The following is a 9464-nucleotide window of genomic DNA, read 5'->3' on the forward strand; positions in this document are numbered from 1 at the left end:
TTGGTCAAGATCAAGCGAACCTCCATTTTCAGCAGCTTCTCTGAAAAAATTAATTACATTAACCTTTAGAATGTATAAATACAAACCTTCTATGACAAGTTCAAAGCATTAAAAATAAATATCACAATCACGACATCAAATACAAATAGTTTAGGATATCTTTATTATGAAATCAAGTCAAAATAAAAAACAAGGAACTCTTCATTGCTCTCAATGGAAACAAGCAGGAAAGTTTAAATTGTTCACGTTTGGGAAATAAAACCACGACTCGCACATCATTGAAAGCATTCTTCACAAGAAACAATTTGAAACAAAAGAATATTTAACCAAGTCATAGAATCTCAAAGTCTTTGTATGTCACACACGAGGGGAAAAAAGAACCTTCCTTCACACATTTTTATTAAATCAAACTAGAGTGCTGAGATGATCAATCATTACTGTTGTTCACAGACAAAAACAAAGAGAACTAAATAAGAGCTAAATTGTATAACCAACCAAAGGTTGTACCATGGGTTTTAAACTATTAAAAGAACGAAGTCAGAAGGTGTAAGAAGAACAAGAAGGGTTATTCTGTGCAATGTGAACTGAAATCTCCATAACACCCATGTGTTTAATTCTGCTCTAAGGTTCAAGAAGATCCGAAAAGACTCATTCCCGTGTTCATGTAAGAGGCTCGCTCATCATGTAGGAGTAGGAGGGTAGTACTGGTTGTACTGAGCGTACTGGTTGTACTGCCCCCATGAATTTTGTCCCCAGCCGCCATACTGTTGCTAAAAAGCAAACAAAGAAAAAAATATTATTCAACAAGTTCAGACAGAGCATAATCTTATCTTACATTATCTCACAGACTACTCCACAAATACAAAAGGGAAAAAACAAAACAAAAGGGAGCGAGTTGTGAGACAAACATACCTGGTACCAGTTGTAGTTGTATGCAGAGTTGTTGGCCGTCATGTCCGTCATTGCAGTTGCAGCAACTGCAGAAGGGTCATCTGCACGTTGTCTTTTGGCATCAGGTTCTTGAGAGCTGAAGAACCAAGTTCAGATTAGCAAATGCCTGCATAGGACTTTTAAAAGTAATGTTAGTTCTGTGTCTTTATTTGGGTGCAGCCATGCTTGTGTTTGGAACATTAGCAATCAAAAGTTGTTCCACTGGTCAAACACTTGAAAAACATATTCAGAAAATGTAGATGTGAGACGACCATTACTCACCTGTCATACCCGTTCTCTGCCTTCCTCTTTAAAGATTCACTTTCTTTTTGCAGTTTTCGCTGTTCCTCATATGCAGCTACGAGCCTGGAAGAAGTAGATAAAAACAATCAGTGAGACAAAGAATAAATAGCGATATTTATTACTTTCAATTCACAACTACAGAAACTCACATATTTATGTCACTGCCAAAGTCTTCCAAAAATTCGACCTTGCGCTGGGAAAAGACGATGCGAGACTCCAGGGACATGGGGCTCTTCAAGGCGCGGTCGAAACAAGCCAATATCTCAACTTCGTTCTGCTGAATATCTCCGCTGAACTCCATCTCAAGCAAGTTCAAGTATAGTTTTGAACTAGTCTGTAGACACAAAAGTTTATTTTAATCAGAAAAAACAAAACATTACCTTTGTAAGGAATATCAGTTTTGTTAACTTATTCTTTTCATATATGAATATTCTCTGCTCAGTGCCCTGCGATGACTTCTGTCGTGACTTGGCGCTATACTCGGCCTGTCACGATAACACATTTTGCTGGTCGATTAATTGTCACGGAGATTATTGCAATAAACAATAACATTGTTTGAAATTTGACAATAATTAGTAATTATAGGCAAATTTAAAAAGAAATGCTGGTTGATTTGTTTTGTGTGTACCTTTTTTGACCACTGAATAGCAGTATAAGACTGTTTGAACCGAAGGATGGATAGTGAGGAAGCGAGCAGTGGCTCTTTAAGAAAAATGGGAGGGAGGCCCCTTGACGTTACATGGGCCGTGTCTCCTTTTTTTTGGGTTCTCAAAATGGCCTCTGCTCTGTGTGGTTTGAGCTCTTTAGCATAGCATGTCACAAAGTGTTACAAAAAAATTATAATAAAATAAAAAAATCTGTAAAGTTCTCGCTTCTTTTTGCAGAGAAAAGCAACTTTTAGACGAAGGCACGAGTTTCAACTGTGAATTTTGAAGCTTTGACAAGATGGAGACTCACCTGGTCTTTTTCGATAGCATCGAGCAGCACCTTCTTTGCCTTGCTCAGACTTCTCTGAATCTTCATCAGCTGCCTGGCCAGCTTCACAGCATAAAACGACGCCTCAGTAGCATCCTTCGCAGACTCCATCGCTTCCCTCAACAGTGCTTCCGCTCCTTCCAAGTTACCGTGGCGACGCTCCATACTGACCCTCCGCAGACGTGCCATGGCCAGACCCGGAATGGTCGTCTCCAGGGACACCATGATTTGACGAGCCTCATCCATGCAGCCTGGACAAAAAATAAATAAATAAGTAAGGCACAACACTCAAAACTTAATAATAATAATAATAATAACAATAATAATAATAATAATAATCAGCGAGTTGCATGAATGAGTCCTTCACCTTGTTGCTCCTCAAAGGCTGCCCACATCAGGTGGATGGAGGGTTTCTTTGGGAGGTGGATGGTACACGCTTTCTTGTAGACATGTCTCACTCCATCAATGCTGAATCCCTCTAGATATTTTGCATACTTTAGAGTGAAAAAAGAAAGCAAGATGGAAGGAATGCAGGAGAGGACAGAAGAAAAAAGAAAAGAAGAAAGAGAAAAGCAAAAAAAGACGACGAAATATTTAAAACCTATCAAATTAGCGGATGCAGACAGTGAATTGCTTCATTGACAAGATCGTTCTTAGAAATTTTCTGTGTAAACCCATCAGCACCTTCATGGAACCAATTAGATAAGTTTCTGTAAGGTAGTGGGAGACGAAGAAGATGCAACGTAGTAGTTGGCAAATGCTGCAGTCAAATCTTGTGTGGCAAGCTGGCCATCCCCTAATACAACAGATACAGTCACATATCAACGTTACACGCAAAGAGAGTGAAGGACGTTGCACTGAGTCGATGTGAAATCATCGTTGATGGGGAAGTGCAGGGAGGCAGCAGCGATGCGAAGGCAGTTCAAGATCACGCTACCTTGATCCAGAACTCCTCGTAGAGTGCACAGGCGATGAGGCATCGTTCAAAGAGGACCACCACGCGCTCCGGGGTTCCGTTTTCTATTTCGAAGTCCAGGTACTCCTTCCAGTTGTTCAGCTGTGTCTTCTCCAAGGCTTTCACGTGGAAGTATGGTCTCTTAATCTGACAGGAAACAAATAATTCAGTAAGTCAATGATGGGAGAAACAAAACATCTATTTTTTAACAAAAGTTGAAGGAAACAAAAACATACCCCTTCTTCAAACGCCCAGCGCTTGCTAACTTCATGTTCATTGTGGTTGAACACTTCCTGGCGAACCTCAATTACTTTGTGGCGCATGTTCTCAATCTCTGTCACTCTCTACATAAGAAAACACACGTACAAAAAAGAAAAGTTTAGAAACTGAATTCATTCTCCTTTATACATCGTTCTCCACTTGATGTCAAATCTAGCGCTGCTACCAAAGATTTACATCACCATGATTTAGCCATAGACAAGATGCCTGTAGAGGGAAGAGGTATGGCTGTACCCTGCACATCAGTCTCTGGGTGCAAGAGTTGGGTTCAAGCAAGCCTGGATGGAATCAGGTTAGTTGTAGGACATCCAACATTTTTCAGTCCGGTCATCTGGACAGTTTCTTTTTGGAGGAGGGGGTGTACCGAAGAGACCATCTTATTACAAGCAGAACTGGTTTGTTCCACTTTGGAGTAAGCTTTTGGGGGAAGAATCAGTTTTGTTGTGCGTTTCCTTGACTGATGAAGCCTTCCGGAGCAAAGGCGAAACGTTTCAGCACAAAAAAAAAAAAAAAAAAAAAACTATCCAGATGACCAGACTGAATAATGTTGGATTGTACACCTGGATTATTGAGCATAAACTGTCGTTTTCAACCAGTTTGACAAGACTGTCAACAAGGAAGAGGGCCAGCAATGGAGGAGGGGGCGTACCAAAGAGACAATCTTATCACAAGCAGAACTGGTTTGTTCCACTTTGGAGTAAGCTGTTGGAGGAAGAATCAGTTTTGTTGCGTTTTCTTGACTGATGAAGCCTTCAGGATCCAAGGTGAAACGTTTCAGCACAAAAAAAAAAAAACCTGTCCAGATGACCTGACTGAACAATGTTGGATTGTATACCTGGATTATTGAACATGGACTTTGTAGTTATAGAACATGTTCCTAACTGGTTGCCAAGTTGAATCTTACTTGCATTCACTGACTTGGCTGATGACATAAAAACACTTCTTCAAACCTGAACCACTTCAACTGCATCCTGTGCTCCAGCATCAACGTGTGGCATGCTGTTCAGTGTAGTTTTTATGCTTTTTTTTTAATACTACTAGTGCTTAGTGTATTTTTAATAACGTTGTTCTTAGTTCATATCTTAGATCTTATTACTGTTTCACTTTTACATTTTAATACTTTTGTTGGATGTAACTGGGACTGTTTACATAATTTCATCCCACATGTGGTGGAATGACAAAGAACCTTGAATCCTTCAGTCCATTTGATCACGGACAAAAGGCAAGCTCCTAAACCTGCATGTAAAAATGTGTTAATTTGTCTTCCCTAATAATAAGATTTATACCTTAGCAGGATCAGCAAGATCCTCTGTACCAGGTGGTAGCTCCTCCTGAGCAACACTTGGCTCTCCGTCTTCACCAACCATTGCAGACAGGCTGGTTTTAGACAACTCGTGTCTGAGCTGAAGGAACTCCTCTTCTAATAAAAAGTATTTGGGGTGGTTGCTCTGCACGTGATCCTTGAACCTATGAAGATTAAAAAAAAAAAAAAAAGTAAAATAGATATCACCCATTCATTCATTCAACCTTTATTTATCCTCAAAGTCCATGCAAATAGATCGGGTATGGCTCAAGAGGGCAAACACAGAATGAAGGGTAGGTTCAATAAAAAGTGACAATGTTTTATATATACCTCTGAAAGTGCTGGGAATACAGCTGGGTTGGGATACCCAAAATGCGATCATAGATGGCTGTGACATTAGCCAGCTTCTGCTGCTCTGTTTCCCAGTTTACATAGGCTTCCCAAAGGCGATCTGAGCGAAAGTCTGTGCCTGCTGCAAGAACTGCATGTTCGTAGGAGCTAAAGAGAGGGGGGAAAAAAAAAAAAATCACTTGATTTTACTTCAACCAGAAGAGGAAAAATTAAACGTAATTTTGTATTAGTTAAATGCAATATCTTAAAATGACCAGATTTTAATACATTCCTGATGTTCTAAACTTTGACAGCTTAAAGGGTAATGACAAAAACTCGTACTTACGCTCGAATACGTCCCTCAGTTTCAGGGTCACTGAGATCTGAATTCTCCTTAATAAAAGTGAGATAGTGAAGCCAAAGGTCCACACTAAGAGGAATGGCCTGTAAGCCTCTTCTGTACACCTAGGAAAATTTAAAACAATTTGTCATTTGCTGAAAGGATTTTACAATGTTCTTAAAAAACATTCAACAGTTCTGTATGAAGCCTGTAAAAGTTTCAAACAATATGGTGCTAAATAAAAAAGCTCATGTAAAGTAGAAGTAAAAATAAACAAAAGAATTCAAACACTCAAACCATTTACCTCTTCTGCAACCTGTATATCGCCATGCTTTTTCTCAAGGTCTGCATACTTCTTCCAGTAGCCATAGCAGTACGGGTATCGCAGGAAAAACATATCAAACGACTTCCTTGCAGCTGTAAGAACATTCTGCGAAAACACAGCATAAATATTACCATTTCTTTTTTATGTACAAGTAAATAAGCTTCATAATTTATAATAATGATGCATAAATTATGTTTTTTCACAAATATTTCACACACACATACAACTGAAGCAAGTCTCAAATGCTCTTACCTCTTGCTCCACATACTGCAGCAGGGTAACCCAAGCATTAAAATCATCTGGGTTGTCTTCACAGACTTTAAAAAGTCTTTCAAACTCTGAAGGTATCAGTGGCTCTGTAGGAACGGGTGCTTCCTGTTCAACCTCTTTGGCTGTTTCTTCCAGCTCCATGCCATCCTCTGTCATTTGTGGTGCTAGAGCTCCATCTAGAAAAGGTTTAGAGACTAAATTAGTCTAAAATAATAAATTGAACTGAATTTATTTCATTCAAATAAATGGAAGCATAAACTTTTACCATAAGCTTGCTTTACAATTATCTACGTTTAATGATGTCGCACTGAGACCAGATATTTTTAAATACCTTGACTGCCATCTTGTAGGTATTCCCCAGGCTGACACCCAGTAGGTTCTGCGATTTGATCTGCCTCGTCTGCGGGCGGTGGTGGAGGAGGTGGAGGTGGTGGATGCTCTCCATGGTAGAGTGGGGCATTAGCAAGCTGAAACTGCTCCACAGCCTTCTCCACAGATCCCAGCTCTGAGTTCATCTGCAGCTGCTCTGGCCCTGGAGCTTCTTGAGAAGAATCAGAATCCTCGGGCGAGATGTTAGGGAGTGGTACTGAAGAAACCTGGCCTGCAGACCACTCAGCTGCTGCTTGGTCTTCCACAGGAATTTCAGGAAGATGCTCATTTCCATTGCTCTCCATGACAGTGGACTCAGTGTCCAGCATTCCACTCCAAGAGTCTTCTGGAAATGTCTGGCCTTTTGTAAAAAAAAAAAAAATATTGTGTTGTTACTGCACCCAACATTCAAACGGTTGAAACTTTAACTTTGTCACTTCAAGCAAAAACGTAGCCATTTATTTTTATTAATTTTAGTATTAGATTCATTTTTTAATATCGCTTGGATGAAGACCTAAACAACATTAGTTAAAGCAAAGTGGATTCCTAGAAACGGTGGTAAAATTTCACCATCTAAATAATGTTTAACCTTTATGGCCAGGTGACAATTTGTTAAATCAGATATGACTCATGACAACTTTAGAGGCACAAATTCACAGAAAAAGTATAATAATTAATGCGATATCAGAGTAAACAAAACAATTAATGTAAAAAAAAAAACGAGCATGTGCGTCTTTTTAATTACTTATTTTAATATTAAAAACCATCTGGTACAAGAGTTTAATAATTTTCTTACCAGAGAAGGGTACCTTGAAACGAAGCTATCTCAACCATAAATGAGGTAGGTTTTTTTATGAGGTTAGAATTACACGAAATTCGTACAATTTATTATGATTCTACTTATATTTAAGTTTCTTTGCAAATAGTGAGCTGGTGCAACAAGATATTTCCTTGTTGTAAATTAAATACGCCCTAACCGAGAAGCTAAAAATATGTATCCTCGTGATTGGTAGTGTATAAATAACTACTTTGCGTACTCTACCAAAATGTAAAACATATACATTTAAAATGTACGAATAGGACAGTGTAGCCTGTCGCAATCGATGATCCTCGCATGCTGTGAAACCAGGTCTCGTACGAGGTGATTTTGCTCAAAGTTCAACCTCAAGTTAGGCCCGTCTACTTCAAGTAAACTAGTAGCACAGCTGCTACCTTGACGTAAGCGCCATTTTTAACTTCGAGTTTATTTAATTGCGATCATTTAGTTAGACAAGTATTATTACCGCATGCGGACTCAATATATAGTACGTGATTCACCCAACCGATAGAATTTTTTGTACGTAAAGGCCAGCTCAAGGAAATGCCATGCGGTTTCCTCCATCTCCAGTAATTAGTCGGCACCATGTTCAACGCTAGCTAGCGAGCTAACGACTCTACTAGCAAGGCTAGAGTTCGCTGAATGTTAAACTAAAACCATTCCTAATTACTAAACAACGAAGAAAGCCAGTGTTGGAAATCTCACCTGTAGCGTTCACGTCACTGTAATGAATTTCGTGATTAGACAAGCTCTAAAGTGCAAACGAGAGAACGCGCTTTAGCAACTTGCCTCGCACAACAGACTACTGCGCATGCTCACTCATGTCGCTACTGAGACGCATAAGTAAAGGGGCCTACCAGGCACAAATACAGGGGCTGCCTCTCCAAAACATAAAACCCAGAAAGAAACATGAAAACTTGTCAATAATGATTTGTGCATTGACTGCGGACACACACATGAAAACATGTCAATAATGATTTGTGCATTGACTGCGGACACACACATGAAAACATGTCAATAATGAGTTGTGCATTGACTGCGGACACACAGTGGCAACAATGAGGCTCAAAATGCAAATAATAATAATAATGCATGTAATAATAAAACGAGTAACCCTGATAGACAAAATAACTACAAAGGCCCACAGTTGAAAAGAGATGCAAGGTGAAACACAAAGCAACCTGTATTTTGGTTTGTGAATATAAATACTGACTTGTATATGGAACATGGAACAAATGGCTTGTTTTCAGACCCAGCTGGTTTAAAAAAAAAAAAACTTCCACCATGCTGTTAAAACTAACCATAAGGTTCAAGGTGATTGGGTGGAACCAAATTGTGTACTCAAGGCCCCAGTTACACCCCCAAAATAGCACTACAGTAGTATAATACATCTACGTACAAATCCCATCCCTGCCCTGTTCATTTTGATGTTCCACAGGGCTCTGTTTTGGGGCCATTGCTGTTTCTGCTCTATCTGCTCCCTCTTGGTCCGATACTTTCAGCTTTTAAGGATATCTCCTATCATTATGCTCATGACATCCAGTTGTGTATCTCTTTTCTTCCAAATCAAATTTCAAAATTACACATTTTACTTAACTGTTTGGATTCAATTAAAAGCTGGATGACTGAAAATTTCCTCCAGCTAAATAGAGAAAAAATTGAAGTGATCATTTTTGCTCCAGATAAAACTACTGCAATGATAAAGCAGATCCTTGTTGGGCCTCTTGGTCATTTTACTAACTCCTCAGTTAGAAACCTTGGGATAACCTTTGACATGAGTTACTCTGGAAACTCATGTAAAGTCTCTGGTTCGTTCCTGTTTCTACCATCTGCAAAATATCGCCAAGCTTAGCCATATTGTTTCTCATCCAGAATTGGAAATGTTAATTTGTGCTTTTGTTTCGTCTCGCCTGGATTTTTGTAATGCACTGTACACTTTTTTTTTAACCAAAACCTCCCTAGACTGGTGGCAGTCTGTGCAGAATGCTGCTGCTAGACTCCTGACTGAATCTTCAAAATTTTGTCTTATAACTCCGCTTCTAAATCAACTCCATTGGCTCCCAGTTCATTATTGAGTGGACTTCAAGGTTTTGGTTTTGACTTGGCGAGCTCTGCATGGACAGACATCAATATACATCTCAGAACTTTTACATCCTGACACCTCGATCAGGGCTTTGTGGTCCTGTGATCAAGACCTGCTGATTGTCCCCCAGGCAAAACTAAAAACTAAAAGAGACAGAATATCCTGATGCATGCTCAATAATCCAG

The 9464-nt window shown here is 39.4% G+C and overlaps 1 protein-coding gene across 1 annotated transcript; it reads right to left on the minus strand.

Moving 5' to 3' along the window:
- Window positions 1-144: 144 nt before the first annotated feature.
- On the minus strand, window positions 145-8011 carry prpf39 (PRP39 pre-mRNA processing factor 39 homolog (yeast)). Its single transcript, XM_037685337.1, has 15 exons — window positions 7902-8011; window positions 6342-6740; window positions 5993-6186; window positions 5720-5845; window positions 5422-5540; window positions 5076-5243; window positions 4729-4909; window positions 3400-3507; window positions 3146-3310; window positions 2576-2702; window positions 2191-2459; window positions 1383-1567; window positions 1213-1296; window positions 913-1027; window positions 145-770 (listed from the first exon to the last, which is right to left on the minus strand). The coding sequence occupies exons 2-15, from the start codon at window positions 6706-6708 to the stop codon at window positions 681-683; spliced, it is 2298 nt and encodes a 765-aa protein (XP_037541265.1). The 5' UTR covers window positions 6709-6740; window positions 7902-8011; the 3' UTR covers window positions 145-680.
- Window positions 8012-9464: the final 1453 nt, after the last annotated feature.

This window comes from Nematolebias whitei, chromosome 12 (genome assembly GCF_014905685.2).
Source record: "Nematolebias whitei isolate Nwh7 chromosome 12, NemWhi1, whole genome shotgun sequence".
Taxonomy (NCBI): domain Eukaryota; kingdom Metazoa; phylum Chordata; class Actinopteri; order Cyprinodontiformes; family Rivulidae; genus Nematolebias; species Nematolebias whitei.

Coding starts and splice junctions, on each gene's coding strand:
- prpf39 (XM_037685337.1), bottom strand. CDS start 6,708: ATGCTGGACACTGAGTCCACTGTCATGGAGAGCAATGGAAATGAGCAT. Junction 2,703..3,145: donor ACGAGGAGTTCTGGATCAAG/GTAGCGTGATCT, acceptor TTCACTCTAAAG/TATGCAAAATATCTAGAGGG. Junction 1,297..1,382: donor TTTGGCAGTGACATAAATAT/GTGAGTTTCTGT, acceptor TACTTCTTCCAG/GCTCGTAGCTGCATATGAGG.